This window comes from Oncorhynchus masou, chromosome 8 (genome assembly GCF_036934945.1).
Source record: "Oncorhynchus masou masou isolate Uvic2021 chromosome 8, UVic_Omas_1.1, whole genome shotgun sequence".
NCBI lineage: Eukaryota > Metazoa > Chordata > Actinopteri > Salmoniformes > Salmonidae > Oncorhynchus > Oncorhynchus masou.
The window spans coordinates 36425068-36442625 of record NC_088219.1 but is presented as its reverse complement, the minus strand read 5'-3'; the positions used below and the strand labels follow the sequence as shown (position 1 = coordinate 36442625).

At 45.6% G+C, this 17558-nt stretch overlaps 1 protein-coding gene across 1 annotated transcript; it reads left to right on the top strand.

Moving 5' to 3' along the window:
- The first annotated feature begins 935 nt into the window (after nt 1–935).
- On the top strand, nt 936–16528 carry LOC135544592 (toll-like receptor 8). Its single transcript, XM_064972327.1, has 2 exons — nt 936–966; nt 12931–16528. Exons 1-2 carry the CDS (start codon nt 950–952, stop codon nt 16022–16024), a joined length of 3111 nt encoding a protein of 1036 aa, XP_064828399.1. The 5' UTR covers nt 936–949; the 3' UTR covers nt 16025–16528.
- The last annotated feature ends 1030 nt before the right edge of the window (nt 16529–17558 follow it).

The following is a 17558-nucleotide window of genomic DNA, read 5'->3' as shown; positions in this document are numbered from 1 at the left end:
CCCACCACTGGTTAGCCACTGTTGGCTTAAAAAGACAAACCTAACACAAAATATCTGCCAATTCATTTCCAGCAATATTGTCCCGGTCTGTCTGTGTGGTGCGCACATTTGTTTATTACTTTGCGATGTCATAACCATCTCGTGGGTTGACAGAAATACATTCCCCAAATCCTTCTCCGTTTAATGTTAACTGCAAAGTATGCTTATGTGGCAGAAGTATATAAGTATTTCTATTATATGTTATTTGCAAACTTTGCCATGAAATGAGCAAAGTACAGAACCATTGCTACACCCGCACATTAGAAGGCACACTCCTCACGAGCTTGATGCCAAATTAAAAGTGTCAGATGCGCAATTACACTCCAAAATCTACATTTCTTAGTTTTCTTCCAGACCCCCCAAAAAAGCATTCTGATGTGATTTAAGCATTACTCTATGAACAATTGTGAAAAATAAAACTGAGAACATAATTTTGGGAAATATATAACATTTAAAAAAAATTGGGAGGGAGTCAAAGATTGTATAGGGCCCCCTAGAGTTGTTTGTAAAACCATTATTTTATCAGGTATATTGACAGAAAACACAGTGCACTGCTTCGTCTTGTACACTAAAGGACCTGGGTTTCATTGTTTTATTTAAGTCGCTCTCATGCTACGAAAGGTTGGCGACCCCTAATATAATCTATTATACTGTAAACCGGAGATTGTCATGGTCAGGTCTTCTAATAGGGTGAAGAGTTTTTCCTAGGTTTAGTTGCCCCGAACAGGGGAACAATTTGTAGTGTTTAGTATTTTTGACATTCCTCATAAGAAATAAATTCCAAGACAGACAAATAATTTTCTCAATGTGGAAGTTCATCACAGTTAGACAGCTTCCTCTTACTGTGCTATATTAAACAGAGGAGGCTCATCTATCCATTGCTAGTCTCTGACATCTCTCTGACAGCATTATGAAGGAACAACACTGGTAAGGAAAATTACACTTAGATAAAATAATCAAACATTAAAATATATATTTCTGAATATGTGTATTTCTTATGCTTTACACATAACATCTGTATGCCTTAAAATACTTTTAATTCATGAGTTGAATGGCATTTCGATGACAATTTATGCTCTCTGACTTGAACAATGACCACGGTAGGCTATTATGTATTAAGAACTGGGGCCATATCCACAAAACATCTCAGACTAGAAAATTACTGAGAATGTAGACATTTTCAGTATAGGTCTAATTCATAACGGGAAACAAGCGTATGTATGGCGTGCGCCAATTTATACATCTCAATTTTTTTGTACATGTGCAGTCTATTCAGAAATGGCGAACGCAGATATGCAGATATGCAATTTACACAACCGTTATAAATAAGGTCCCAGATGAGTTGAATTTTTGACGGGCGGACGGATAAATGAACCAATTAGGAAAGAGCAACATGCGCATGGACCATGGACCAACATTAATCAAATCTAATTTGGTGTCCGTTCTCCACGGATCAGTCTAGACAAAGCCATCACCTAGTTGACAGATATTTAAAAGACCTCATGAGCTGTCCTAACCAGTTAAGAGTTACCAGCAGGTGTCTTGATAATAAAAAGGCAGCAAGTCAGTGGTTTCTGTGACATAGATAGGCCATTTCTTTGGGGTTGAAACAATGTTTTGATATTGCTATATAATCAACCCATAAATATATATATTTTTTTACAATGATTTTACATGAGACCTAATTCACATGATATATACTCAGCAAAAAAAGAAACGTCCTCTCACTGTCAACCTCGTTTATTTTCGGCAAACTTAACATGTGTAAGTATTTGTATGAACATAACAAGATTCAACAGCTGAGACATAAACTGAACAAGTTCCACAGACATGTGACTAACAGAAATTGAATAATGTGTCCATGAACAGGGGGAGGGGGTCAAAATCAAAAGTAAACGTCATTATCTGGTGTGGCCACCAGCTGCATTAAGTACTGCAGTGCATCTCCTCCTCATGGACTGCACCAGATTTGCCAGTTCTTGCTGTGAGATGTTACCCCACTCTTCCACCAAGGCACCTGCAAGTTCCAGGACATTTCTGGGGGGGAATGGCCCTAGCCCTCACCCTCCGATCCAGCAGGTCCCAGACGTGCTCAATGGGATTGAGATCCGGGCACTTCGCTGGCCACGGCAGAACACTGACATTCCTGTCTTGCAGGGAATCACACACAGAACGAGCAGTATGGCTGGTGGCATTGTCATGCTAGAGGGTCATGTCAGGATGAGCCTGCAGGAAGTGTACCACATGAGGGAGGAGGATGTCTTCCCTGTAATGCACAGAATTGAGATTGCCTGTAATGACAACAAGCTCAGTCCAATGATGCTGTGAAACACCGCCCCAGGCCTTGATGGATCCTCCACCTCCAAATCGATCCCGCTCCAGAGTACAGGCCTCGGTGTAACGCTCATTCCTTCGACGATGAATGCGAATCCGACCATCACCCCTGGTGAGACAAAACCGCGACTTGTCAGTGAAGAGCACTTTTTGGCAGTCCTGTCTGGTCCAGCGACGACGGGTTTGTGCCCATAGTCGACGTTGTTGCTGGTGATGTCTGGTGAGGACCTGCCTTACATCAGGCCTACAAACCCTCAGTCCAGCCTCTTTCAGCCTATTGCGGACAGTCTGAGCCCTGATGGAGGGATTGTGCGTTCCTGGTGTATCTCGGGCAGGTGTTGTTGCCATCCTGTACCTGTCCCACAGGTGTGATGTTCGATGTACCGATCCGGTACACATGGTCTGCCACTGCGAGGACGATCAGCTGTCTGTCCTGTCTCCATGTAGCGCTGTCTTAGGAGTCTCGGACATAGCAATTTATTGCCCTGGCCACATCTGCAGTCCTCATGCCTCCTTGCAGCATGCCTACGGCACGTTCACGCAGATGAGCAGGGACCCTGGGCATCTTTAATTTTGGTGTTTTTCAGAGTCAGTAGAAAGGCCTCTTTAGTGTCCTAAGTTTTCATAACTGTGACCTTAATTGCCTACCGTCTTTAAGCTGTTTGCGTCTTAACGGCCGTTCCACAGGTGCATGTTCATTAATTGTTTATGGTTCATTGTACAAGTATGAGAAACAGTGTTCAAATTTGAGTTTTTCAAATGATCTTTGAAGACAGGGTCCTGAAAAAAGGGGCATTTCTTTTTTTTTTGCTGAATTTACCTAAACACTTATCACCACTGGGCTAATAAATAATCACTAATGCTTCTTTTGATTTCACCATTGACCTACATCATGTTCTTTCAAGTTATCCCTTTGGAGCACAATATCATGTTGTTAAAAAGTATGTATAAATTGGGCATGCCTACAAGTAAAGGTACAAGTTGGGCAATTGAAAGCCTCTGGGGCCTAAGTGTTCGATGGTTAATGACAGACCTTTCAGTCGTTTTATGCAACATTATCGGCAAGTGACTTGATGCCTATAGGCCTATTGTGCCAAAAGAGATTTAGACAGCTGTTGAATGGGATTGATGGAGTGTTGATAAGGGTAACCAAAATACAGCTTTTAACAACCAAATTTGTATGATTCAGTACAACATGCCATCGGGTTGTGAAAAGAAGAATCCTGGCAAAGACATTAGCATTTTTTTAAAAGCATTTTAAAAAGACAGATAGAAAGTATTTTGTCTGAATGTGGAAGTTCATCACAGGAAGTTAGACAACTTCCTCTTACTGTGCTATTGGCCTTTTACCCAGCAGAGGCCCCTCCGACCACTACTTCTCTCTGACGACTCTCTGACAGTATTATGAAAGAACACTTGACAATGACACTTAGATAAAAGAATCAGACATTAAAATAGATACCCGACATCATTCTACTGCCAATGTCTGTCTATTTAGATTGCATGGCTGTGTGCTCGATTTTTATAGCTGTCAACAATGGGTGTGGCTGAAATAGCCAAATTCACTCATTTGAAGGGGTGTCTACATAACCTGGCTAAACATAAGTATCTCTGAATGTGTGTATTCCTTATGCTTTACACTTAAAATCTGTATGCGTTAAAATAGGCCTACCTGTGATTCATGAGTTCAATGGCATTTCGATGACAATTTATGCTCTCTGACTTGAACAATGACCACTGTAGGCTATTGTTCGATGTCAGGTCGATCACGAGTTACCAGTCACTCGCAGCCCACCAACGAGCAGCTCGCCAAACAATTCTGAAAGTTCACGCAATTCTCACCGCAAACTGTCGTGAACAAATCTCACCCAGTAGCCAGACAGCTACTATTTAATCAACACAACACTCACATTATCCCATCCCTGGTTAGCCACTAACACAAAATATCTGCCAATTAATTTCCAGCCATTTTTGACCCTGTCTGTCTGTGTTGCGCGTGTTTGTTTCTCACTCCTCGTGTAATTGATGTGCTAACCGTCTTTTGCGTTGACGTAAGTACTTTCCGCAAAACATTTACAATTAAATGTATAAGTAGGCTTACCTTGCAATTGTACATCACAGTTAAGTGTATCATTTGCAGTGGCGATTTTAGCCTGTAAATCTTGGTGGGGCAAAAATAATGTGATATGCATGCCAGCAAAGCCACTACACAACAATATTAAACATTACATTAATTGCACTGTAACGGTGACAAACGGTGCCCACAAACTGTTAGGGCCTACATAAAGCTGTGCCAGCAGCAGTACCAACACCTTACCACTGCTACACCTGGCTTTCAGTGGAGCCTCGTCTGGCAGCGAAACAGTTCATTCAGCCTCATTTACTGCCTTTTAAAATAACACAGCTGATATGGCTGACTTGTTTATACAAATGTGGTTTCTACTGACAATTGAGATGTAGAAACTATGGCATAAGGGGACGACAAGCGGATAAGAGGCAATCCGTAATTTCCATTTCGACATTAATGAGCGAGCTCGGACGGACAGAGTCAATATAACTATTTGTTCAGCACTTTTGAAATGTACAGCAACAGAATTCAGAACATGGGCCGTTCTTTTTCCCCACATTGTTTGCAAATTGATGTGTGATATATTTTTGAATGATTTAATTACCTACTTCATATTAACTCAAGTTATCAATTTGGAGTACAACAGCATGTTGTTAAAATGTCATGTCTTGTTATGTCTGTTCCTGTCCTTTCTCTTCACTCTCTCTCTCTGCTGGTCTTTTTAGGTTACCTTCTCTGTCTCTCATTCTTCAGCTGTTCTACATCTCCTCTAACTAGCTCATTCACTCTTTCACACCTGTTCTCTCTTCCCCCTCTGATTAGGTCTCTATTTCTTTCTCTGTTCCTGCTACTTTCAGTGTCTGATTCTTGTTTGTGTTTTTTGATGCCAGAAGCAAGCTGTCGTCTCGTTTGCTTCCACCTTGTCCTGTCCTGTCGGAGTCTGCCTGGCAGGTGCCACCTGCACTATACTAACGTTCTTTTTGTTCCGCTGACAACGTTGGAAGAGGATTTATGCCATTCCTGTTTTTTCATTAAAGAACTCTGTTTTCTGTTAAAACCGCTTTTGGGTCTTCACTCAAGTTCATAACAGAAGAATCAGACCAAGAATGGACCCAGCGGCTCCGGACCCTTTTCACTCCGCCGTCGAGATCCAGGGAGCGATGCTAGGCAGACACGAGGAGGAATTGTCTGCTGCTCGACATGCCGTTGAGACCCTGGCCGTCCAAGTCTCCGACCTCACAAGACAGGTTCACCAACTCCACCTCGATCCACCGCCCACTTCCAGGGTTTCCGAGTCTCCGGAGCCCAGGATCAACAACCCGCCGTGTTACTCTGGGGAGCCCACTGAGTGCCGCTCATTCCTCACTCAGTGTGATGTGGTGTTCTCTCTCCAGCCCAACACTTACTCCAGGAGCGCAGCCCGCATCGCCTACGTCATTTCTCTCCTTACCGGACGGGCGCGTGAGTGGGGCACGGCAGTCTGGGAGGCGAGGGCTGAGTGTATTAACCAGTATCAAGACTTTAAGGAGGAGATGATACGGGTTTTTGACCGTTCTGTTTTTGGGGAGGAGGCTTCCAGGGCCCTGTCTTCCCTATGTCAGGGGAATCGATCCATAACGGATTATTCTATTGAGTTTCGCACTCTCGCTGCCTCAAGTGACTGGAACGAGCCGGCTTTGCTCGCTCGTTTTCTGGAGGGTCTCCTCGTCGAGGTTAAGGACGAGATCCTCTCCCGGGAGGTTCCTTCCAGTCTGGACTCCTTAATAGCTCTCGCTATTCGCATAGAGCGACGGTTTGATCTTCGTCGCCGAGCTCGAGGAAAGGAGCTCGCGTTCTCCGCTGCTCCCCTCTCCACATCACTGCCACCTGCCGCATCACTGCCACCCTCCTCCGCCGGCTCGGATGCTGAGCCTATGCAGCTGGGGGGTATCCGCATCTCGGCCAAGGAGAAGGAACGGAGAATCACCAATCGCCTCTGTCTCTACTGCGGCTCCGCTGGTCATTTTGTCACCTCATGTCCAGTAAAAGCCAGAGCTCATCAGTAAGAGGAGGGCTACTGGTGAGCGCAACTACTCAGGCCTCTCCTTCTGGATCACGCACTACTTTTCCGGTCCATCTCCGCTGGCCCGGTTCATCTGCTTCCTGCAGTGCCTTGATAGACTCTGGGGCGGAGGGCTGTTTTATGGACGAGACCTGGGCTCGGGAACATGACATTCCTCTCAGACAGTTAGGGGAGCCCACGGCCTTGTTCGCTTTAGATGGTAGTTCTCTCCCCAAGATTCAGCGTGAGACGCTGCCTTTAACCCTCACTGTCTCTGGTAATCATAGCGAAACCATTTATTTTTTAATTTTTCGTTCACCTTTTACACCTGTTGTTTTGGGTCATCCCTGGCTAGTGCGCCATAACCCTTCTATTAATTGGTCTAGTAATACTATCCTATCCTGGAATGTTTCTTGTCATGTAACCTGTTTAATGTCTGCTATCCCTCCTGTTTCCTCTGTCTCTACTTCACAGGAGGAGCCTGGCGATTTGACAGGGGTGCCGGAGGAGTATCACGATCTGCGCACGGTGTTCAGTCGTTCCAAGGCCACTTCTCTCCCTCCACACCGGTCGTATGACTGTAGTATTGATCTCCTTCCGGGAACTACTCCCCCGGGGTAGATTATACTCTCTGTCGGCTCCCGAACGTAAGGCTCTCGAGGATTATTTGTCGGTTTCGCTCGACGCCGGTACCATAGTCTCCTCCTCCTCTCCCGCCGGAGCGGGGTTTTTTTTTGTTCAGAAGAAGGACGGGTCCCTGCGCCCATGCGTGGATTATCGAGGGCTGAATGACATAACAGTTAAGAATCGTTATCCGCTTCCTCTTATGTCTTCAGCCTTCGAGATCCTGCAGGGAGCCAGGTTTTTCACCAAATTGGACCTTCGTAACGCCTACCATCTCGTGCGCATCAGGGAGGGGGACGAGTGGAAGACGGCGTTTAACACTCCGTTAGGGCACTTTGAATACCGGGTTCTTCCTTTCGGCCTCGTTAACGCTCCAGCTGTCTTTCAGGCACTAGTTAACGACGTCCTGAGAGACATGCTGAACATTTTTGTTTTCGTTTACATGGATGATATCCTGATTTTTTTTTCTCCGTCTCTCTCGATTCATGTTCAGCACGTGCGACGCGTCCTCCAGCGCCTTTTGGAGAACTGTCTTTATGTGAAGGCTGAGAAGTGCATTTTTCATGCCGCCTCTGTCCCTTTTCTCGGTTCCGTTATTTCCGCTGAGGGCATTAAGATGGATCCCGCTAAGGTCCAGGCTGTCATTGATTGGCCCGTTCCTAAGTCACGCGTCGAGCTGCAGCGCTTTCTGGGCTTCGCTAATTTCTATCGTCGTTTCATCCGTAATTTCGGTCAGGTGGCAGCTCCCCTCACAGCCCTTACTTCTGTTAAGACGTGCTTTAAGTGGTCCGTTTCCGCCCAGGGAGCTTTTGATCTTCTTAAGAATCGTTTTACATCCGCTCCTATTCTTGTTACACCTGACATCTCTAGCCAGTTTGTTGTTGAGGTTGACGCGTCAGAGGTGGGCGTGGGAGCCATTCTTTCTCAGCGCTCTCTCTCTGACGGCAAGGTCCATCCTTGCGCGTTTTTCTCTCATCGCTTATCGCCGTCAGAACGTAACTATGATGTTGGTAATCGCGAACTGCTCGCCATCCGCTTAGCCCTAGGCGAATGGCGACAGTGGTTGGAGGGGGCGACCGTTCCTTTTGTCGTTTGGACTGACCATAGGAACCTTGAGTACATCCGTTCAGCCAAACGACTTAATGCGCGTCAGGCTCGTTGGGCTCTGTTTTTCGCTCGTTTCGAGTTTGTTATTTCTTATCGTCCGGGCTCAAAAACACCAAGCCTGATGCTTTATCTCGTCTCTTCAGTTCTTCTGAGGTCTCCACCGACCCCGAGGGGATTCTCCCTGACGGGCGTGTTGTCGGGTTGACTGTCTGGGGAATTGAGAGGCAGGTAAAGCAAGCACTCGCTCACACTCCGTCGCCGCGAGCTTGTCCTAGGAACCTTCTGTTCGTTCCCGTTCCTACTCGTCCGGCCGTTCTTCAGTGGGCCCACTCTGCCAAGTTAGCCGGCCACCCCGGCGTTCGGGGTACGCTCGCTTCCATTCGCCAGCTCTTCTGGTGGCCCACTCGGGAACGTGACGCGCGTCGATTTGTCGCCGCTTGTTCGGTTTGCGCGCAGACTAAATCTGGGAACTCTCCTCCTGCCGGCCGTCTCAGACCGCTTCCCATTCCCTCTCGACCGTGGTCTCACATCGCTTTAGATTTTATCACCGGACTGCCTTCATCAGCGGGGAAGACAGTTATTCTTACGGTTGTCGATAGATTCTCTAAGGCGGCTCATTTCATTCCTCTCGATAAGCTCCCTTCTGCTAAGGAGACGGCTCAGATCATTATCGAGAATGTTTTCCGAATTCATGGCCTTCCGTCTGACGTCGTTTCCGACAGAGGCCCGCAGTTCACGTCTCAATTTTGGAGGGAGTTTTGCCGTTTGATTGGGGCTTCCGTCAGTCTCTCGTCCGGCTTTCATCCCCAGTCTAACGGTCAAGCCGAACGGGCCAATCAGACTGTTGGTCGCATTTTACGCAGTCTTTCTTTTCGTAACCCTGCGTCTTGGTCAGAACAGCTCCCCTGGGCAGAGTACTCCCACAACTCGCTTCCCTCGTCTGCTACCGGTCTATCCCCTTTTCAGTGTAGCCTCGGGTACCAGCCTCCGCTGTTCTCATCTCAGCTCGCCGAGTCCTGCGTCCCCTCCGCTCAGGCTTTTGTCCAGCGTTGCGAGCGCACCTGGAAGGGGGTCAGGTCGGCACTTTGCCGAAATAGGGCGCAGACTGTGAGGGCCGCTAATAAGCGTAGGACCAAGAGTCCTAGATATTGTTGCGGTCAGAGAGTATGGCTCTCCACTCAGAACCTTCCCCTTAAGACAGCTTCTCGCAAGTTGGCCCCGCGGTTCATTGGTCCGTTCCGTATTTCCCAGGTCATTAATCCTGTCGCAGTGCGACTTCTTCTCCCGCGCTATCTTCGTCGCGTTCACCCGGTCTTCCATGTCTCCTGTGTTAAGCCCGTTCTTCGAGCCCCCGCTCGTCCCTCCCCCCATCCTTGTCGAGGCGCACCCATCTACAGGGTTCGTAAGATTTTGGACATGCGCCCTCGGGGCCGTGGTCATCAGTACCTAGTGGATTGGGAGGGGTACGGTCCTGAGGAGAGGAGTTGGGTTCCCTCTCGGGACGTGCTGGACCGTTCGCTGATCGATGATTTCCTCCGTTGCCGCCAGGTTTCCTCCTCGAGTGCGCCAGGAGGCGCTCGGTGAGTGGGGGGGGGGTACTGTCATGTCTTGTTATGTCTGTTCCTGTCCTTTCTCTTCACTCTCTCTCTGCTGGTCTTTTTAGGTTACCTTCTCTGTCTCTCATTCTTCAGCTGTTCTACATCTCCTCTAACTAGCTCATTCACTCTTTCACACCTGTTCTCTCTTCCCCCTCTGATTAGGTCTCTATTTCTTTCTCTGTTCCTGCTACTTTCAGTGTCTGATTCTTGTTTGTGTTTTTTGATGCCAGAAGCAAGCTGTCGTCTCGTTTGCTTCCACCTTGTCCTGTCCTGTCGGAGTCTGCCTGGCAGGTGCCACCTGCACTATACTAACGTTCTTTTTGTTCCGCTGACAACGTTGGAAGAGGATTTATGCCATTCCTGTTTTTTCATTAAAGAACTCTGTTTTCTGTTAAAACCGCTTTTGGGTCTTCACTCAAGTTCATAACATAAAATACATGTCTAAATTGACCAAGCCTAAATTGGGCAGTTCATGGCATCTACACTAAAAATAAAAGGTTCCTGGAGTGGTCTTTAAGGGTTCTTCAAACTGAAACTGTGGGGGAACCCCTATACATTTTTCAAAGAACCCTTCAAAGAACTCATTTTAATGGATCCTCAAAGAACCTTTTGAAGAACCTTTTGGGGTTAATTTTTGAACTACCCCCCCCCCCCCCTATTATTAATATTAATAACAATAACATCAATAATACAATATTTGAGTGTTTATTATAATTTTTAGTGGCAAAGCAGAATAGGAACATTCAAATATAAGGTAAACTCCCAGCAGAGCCCCAAGTCCAATGGGTATATCCTGAAGGCATTCAGTTGTACAACTGACTCGGTATCCCCCTTTCCCCTTCCTCTGGCGTGTTGGTGTTAATGTGTTGACGTTCTCCGTATCCATAGTCAGAATGATCTTCCAGTGCATGGTGATCAAACAGGTTTCCTGTTATATTCATCAGGGGTGTAGGGAGGGTAAAGTCTGTGAATCCAAAAAAATAGTAATTATACAGTGCACATGACAGTATTCATACCTTGGTTTTTGTGGTAAATGCGAATGAAAAAAAACTGTTGATGATGCTTTTCATACACATACCTTGTCCGTATTGTAGAGGCCTATTAGATTTTCATTGAAGAGTCAAGGGAGCACGATGGTACATGCGATTTGCATAACATACCAATAGACATACCTTCGCATGCCTCCTCGTCTGTATACATGCAGACACAGACACAAAAGTGAGTCGTTCAGTCATCTGCACCCAATACAGCCAGCCTTCAACATGTTCTTATAGCCTACATATTCTTACCTCTTTGTTGATTGATATCCATTGAATTGTGTCCATTTTCGGGTTTAGAAAGATTTGCACAAATATTAAAATATATAGGTATCATCATAAAACAACATCGATTTAGATCATACATACCTTAAATTGAGGAGATCTTTACATTTTTAATTTAAGCGCCTGCACCTGCTGTCCTTTCAAATTCAAATGTTTCAGTTGGGCAGTTAGGTTCCTGCAAGAACCCCCACCAACTGAGGAGGTTCCTCCACCTCCAGCGCCAAGAACCCTAAGGTTCTTCAAAGAACTCTGAGCATCTTAGAAGAACCCTTGTTGAACCCCTAATTGTCTGAGTGTAGGGCTTATGTTCCCTTTGATTATGTTTGATGAAAATTATAGACCTTTCAAATGTTGTATGCAACATTATTTGCAAGTGACATTTCGAGTTGTTAAATGGGAGTGACAAGTGTGTTGATATAATGGTAATTGTCAACATTCTGCTTGTAACAACAATCAGAATTAGTAGAAAAAAGAAAAGATTGCCAACATATTAGGCAATAATTAAGAGTTGGCAAAATGATCGGGACAGTTTTACCATTGCAGCATTTGATGTACACTCACATTCACCATGGTTGACTGAGGTGACACAGCTTGCGCTGCCTCATTGCATTTGGTCATTGCAAGTGTAAGCCATTGGGTGTATTGAATAACACATTCATAAATGGCAAAAAATACAGTCCAAAAATGGAATCCTGTTAAAACCTGTTTTAAGATAAAACATTTAAAAAACTTCCAGCTCAGAGTAGATTTTAGGATGATGTTAAGATACTGCCCAGACAAACTCATGTTACTGCCAGGAGTAAAATCAACTCATAAAAGTGTCTGTCCTTTATCTAGGAGATAAAAGCTCATATTTAACACTATTTTTTGTTGTTGCTACAAAACTACCTCTATACTTCCATTAATTTTGTATAGGTTACCTTTAGCTGAGTCCCGTGACGCTTGTGTGGTACTGTAGTATAACATATATTAGTTTGTAGCCCAAATGGTTCGGACACCACAGACAAATTTGGCACATCAGCATTATCGACTTCAACCATTCAGATGCTGCAGAAGTTTAGTGAGAGGACCGATTTTCGGGATGTTTCCTGGTCTGACAAACAGCACTGAAGCTCTTTCCCCTGTAGATGTGGAAGGTCGACATAGGCGGATGTGGTGAATTGAGATACAGCCAATGTAAAAAAATAAAATAAAAAAAGATAGTTTAAACTGACAGATTTTGAAGGGGATATTTTAGCTATGTTACTTAGATTGACTCACTGGTCAATGCTTTGTGGATTCCGGGCCCTGACTGCACCACGACGAACCCTTGACAGGTCAATGGCAGGATCATGAGCGGTCTGCTTAAACTTAATCTGAATGGTGTTTTATTTAGTGTGATTTTGGATGTGATGCATAGGAACAGTTCAGTCTTGGAACTGGTGAATTTTCTGGCAACCAAAGTACTACAGTATGCCTTCTACATTTCATAACACTTTTGGTAACTTAAAAGTGTTTAGAAAAGAGTTAGGGAAGCAGGATTGTAGGATTTGTTGTAGCTCAAGAATGCCCAGCATTGTATTGAATGTACCACACAGTAAATGAAGTCAAGACAGATTTTCTGTTTTTAAAATAGAAAAAGTGTGAGGCCGTCTGCACTCTTTTTTTTGGTTTGGATTCTTTCACATTCTCAACCGTCTTTGAAATGCATAATACTGTATCTTAAAGTAGTCTGTAGCTGTGTGTTACGCCGGTCCCTTCTTTCAGGGAACTGAGATTGTTTTCAGCCCATGAAATACTCATATCCTGTTCCCACAGGTGTCCCCTTTACACTTCCTGTCAGAGGCTGCTGTTACTCCTACTGTCGCTGTGTCTCTCCCCCTCCTGCTCTGGGAGGACCTGGGCACAGAGGAAACTACCCTGTGATGTCATCTCTCTCAACCATTCACTGGCCTACGACTGCTCGTGCAGGAAGCTACTCCAAGTACCCCACGATATCAGCTGGAATGCCACAGAGCTCGACCTGTCCTCCAACCAAATCAAGACACTCTCCAGCTCCTCGTTCTGGAACCTCCAGAATCTGACTCTGCTAGACCTTAGCTATAACTTCAACCCTCAGGAACATCCATTGAAGATAGAGGACCAAACATTCTCCATGCTGGATCAGCTGGAGGCACTGCTCCTTGACGGTAATGGCCTTTGCACAGTGCCGAGGGGCCTTCCGTCTGGGTTGCAGATTTTGTTTCTGAGGTACAATGACATCAGGACTGTAACACCGGAAGACTTCAGGGATATTCTACGAATTAAAGTCATCCATTTAAGTGACAACTGTCAAGGGAGTGTCTGTAGTGGGACCCTGGATATTGCAAACCACACCTTTTCCAGCCTCACTAACCTGACAAACCTGACACTGTCTTTTAACAGACTGAAAGTAATCCCTAATTTTCTCCCCGCATCCCTCCAGCTGCTCAAACTCGAACGGAACCAAATCACCCACATTCAACAGCATGACCTGAGTGCACTCACTAATCTGAGTGCTCTAGACCTTTCGGGTAACTGTCCTGTGTGTTCTAACACCCCGTTCCTCTGCTTTCCCTGTAATACACCCAACGGGGCACTACAGATCCACCCAGATGCCTTCAGGAGCCTCTCCCAGCTGCAGGAGCTGAGCCTATCAGGAAACTCCCTAGAGCACCTACAAACATCCTGGTTTGAGAACCTCACCAACTTACACTACCTGTACCTCTCATTTAATCGTCTGATTGGGGAGATAGCCAATGGGGACTTCCTCTCTGTGCTACCTTTCGTAGAAGTGATGGACTTGTCTTACAATAATGCTGGACAAAATTCCCACAACTTGACCCTCTCAAAGAATTTTTCCAAACTGGCATCTCTGAAGACATTACACCTAGAAAACTATGTTTTTTCATCTCTTCACAAAAATCACTTGGAACCACTTTACTGTTTAGCTAATCTGTCTGTCCTCAATTTGGGAACCAACTTCATCTATTGGACAGACCTTTCACTTTTTGAAAAGTTCCACAATTTATCCAGTGTTGGCCTCTCAGAGAACAGTTTGACTTTCCTGTCCAAGAGGGTAGATACCTTGTCTGTGAATGGGTATGGCTGGGGCTATGAGCCAGATATAGACAGGTACGGGCCTTTCATACACAAGGATAAATTCTACCGTCGCCATTTGCCTAACATTAAACCAGAGTGTCTTGCGTACGGTCCAGTGCTCGACCTCAGCAAAAACAACATCTTCCACATAAACCCTGATATGCTACAGGGCCTGAACAACACAGCTTGTCTCAACCTGTCATCTAACTTCATTGGAGACATGTTCAACGGCAGTGAGTTTGTACATTTCTCCAAGCTGAAGTACTTGGATCTATCCCAGAATAAAGTCTACCTGCGCTATGAGCATGCATTCAGTGAACTGACAGCACTGGAGGTGTTGGACTTGAGTTATAATAAACATTACTTTCTGGTGGCAGGGCTAAACCACAGTTTAGCGTTCCTAGAACACCTGGATTTTCTGAAGGTTCTGAACTTGAGCTGGAATGAGATCAGCACCCTCACTGATAAAACCATGTCAAGCAGCTCCCTGCAAGAATTGAACTTCCAGGGCAACCGTCTGGACATCATGTGGAATGAGGGTCTGGACTTTAATCATCTTTTCAGAGAACTTAATAACCTGACGTCCCTGGATCTGTCATACAACCAGCTCCGCCACATCCCATCTGAGGTATACCACAACTTCCCCAAGGCCCTGAGACACTTGACTCTGAGTAAAAACGGACTTGAGGACTTTAACTGGACGATGCTCACACAACTGCCACATCTGGAGGAGCTGGACTTGAGTAAGAACCACCTGGAGCAGGTGGCCTTAACCGTCTCCACTCTTAACAGTTCACTGAGGCTGCTGGACCTGAGCCATAACAGGATTTCCCAGCTAGCGCCTGGTTTCCTCAGCGGCGCCAGGAGGCTGTATGTGCTGAACCTCAGCTTCAACCTGCTGGAGCTCATCAACCAGACAACGTTTGAAACTGGAGCTGAGAACCACCTCCAGCAGCTGTCACTACAGGGGAACCCGGTCCACTGCACCTGTGACTTGCTGGAGTTCCAACTGTGGATGAGGAGCAATGAGGTGGAGATCCCTCTGCTGGCCAGCGGGGTGACGTGTGACATGCCCATGGAGAGGAAGGGCAGGTCTGTGCTGAGTTACGACATAGAGGAATGCGTGAAGGATGACAACGCAATGGCCTTCTGCATCCTCACGTTGTTACTCGTCGTTCACGTTCTATTGGTATCTCTCACAGCACACCTCTTTTACTGGGACCTGTCCTATATTCTTGACTACTGTGGGGCCAAGCTGAAGCACCAATGTCTCTCACAGCACACAGCCTGTGTCTACGATGCCTTCGTCATGTATGACACCACAGACCCGCTGGCCTCTGATTGGGTGTTGAACCACCTTAGGGTGGAACTAGAGGAGCGCGGAGAGAGGGTTCGCCCACTCTGCCTGGAGGAGCGTGATTGGATGCCAGGGGTGCCTATCATGGATAACCTTTCCAATAGTGTGCGACAGAGCAGGAAAACGGTGTTTGTGCTGACAGAGGGCTTCCTGTCGCGTGGTGTGGTTAAAATGGCCGCCCTGCTGGTGCAGCAGCGGCTGGTGGAGGAGGGTGTGGATGCCATGGTGTTGCTGCTGCTGCAGCCCCAGGTTCTGCGACGCTCACGCATCCTCCACCTGCGCAGACGGCTCTGCAGGCGCAGTGTTCTGGAGTGGCCAGCAACTGCCTGTCCGGCTGCCCAGCGCTGGTTCTGGCACAACCTGAAGAAAGCCATACGGAAAGATCAGCGAGCCACACACGCATCACTACACGGCACATACTTCACTGGGCGGTGAACTCAAGGACATGAAAGCTACTGACCAAAAACAGGAAACTGATCAAAAACATGGCTGAGTTTACTTACCCTCAGCTTAAAGGTCTCCAATTCCAACTCTGCAGTGTTCTAGAATCAGTTCCTAGAGACATGACTGTGTAGTTCCCCTTCACACACACACACGCGCACACACACACGCACACACGCACACACCCACACAATATAGCCTATTGTAGCGGCTGCATGGTTTTCCGTACAATCCATAATATAATATTAGGCCTTGATTTCTGTTTTTCTTGTGAAGGATTATAATTATCAATGGTCACATTAGCTTCTCTGTGAAAATGCCTGCCTCATCTACAGTACAATATAGTAAATCATGTGACTCTGTTTACTGTTGATGTACGTGACCTCATCTATACCTGGTAAGAAAACAGTATTATGATCCTATTTTGGCTACATTCAGATGTTTTTGACAGGTGTAAACCAGTCTACCGATACGTTAATAAACTTAGTTACAATGGTTTCCTATGTGAGGACAATCTTACTGATCTCAACCACTGGGTGGCAGAGTAACTCCCGATTCATGTGTTCAGGACTGGCATGATGTACACACCACTAGTTCCATATCAGTGGCTTCTCCTACAGTATCACCTGACTATGGAAGGCAGTGTTCTCCATCCCTGGTCCTAGAGACCCACAGGGTGTGCAGGCTTGAGCGACTCATACTTTGCAAAGTATATCAATATCAGAATGATTTATTATCACCAAAAGAAAAGACCTGTGCCATTCACTTTGAACTGGACTGTGTTTACAATCGCGGTACTGAGTAGATCCGCTTGTTTTGAGAGCTGTATGTAGCCACGGGTGCTCATATGTTCATATCCTTTGCTAGATAGTGAGTTATTAAGCCAGTTATAGATCATTTGTTGTCAGCAATGGGGGAGGGATTATTTCCTACAAGATCACAAAACGTGTACATTTCTAGACATAAAGACAGGCTTGAATAAGCTAAGTAGCCAATAGGCAGAGGATAGCATCATTTGTCTGATTCTCTGTGATAATGACATGGGAATAATAACGCCATTTATTTTTTAAAGTGGTTTCTTGCATCAAACAACACAACAACATTTTCTGAACAACTCCTTGTATGAAGGATTTAAAAAACAAAACGTGTCTGGACCAAAGAAACAGAAGTTCTACAAGACGACTCACTGCTCTCTGTACGTTAAAACAAACCTGCAGAAATGCAGACTAGGGCCAAGATGGCGCCGACAGACATTTCAGCTCTGCTTCTAACTCCTAAGCAACTTTGCAATAATGTTTGTATTTTCTTTGTGTGTTATACAAGCATTTTGCTACACCCGCAATAACATCTGCTATATGTGTATGTGACCAATATTTTGGGGATTTGATTTGACAAGCATACACAGTACACACGTATATGATCTTTGATATAAATACATACTCTTTGTTATACACATACAGAAGACACATACATTTGTATATATCTCTGTAGAAATCTTTATTTAAAAACCTTGTTATTATAACTGGCA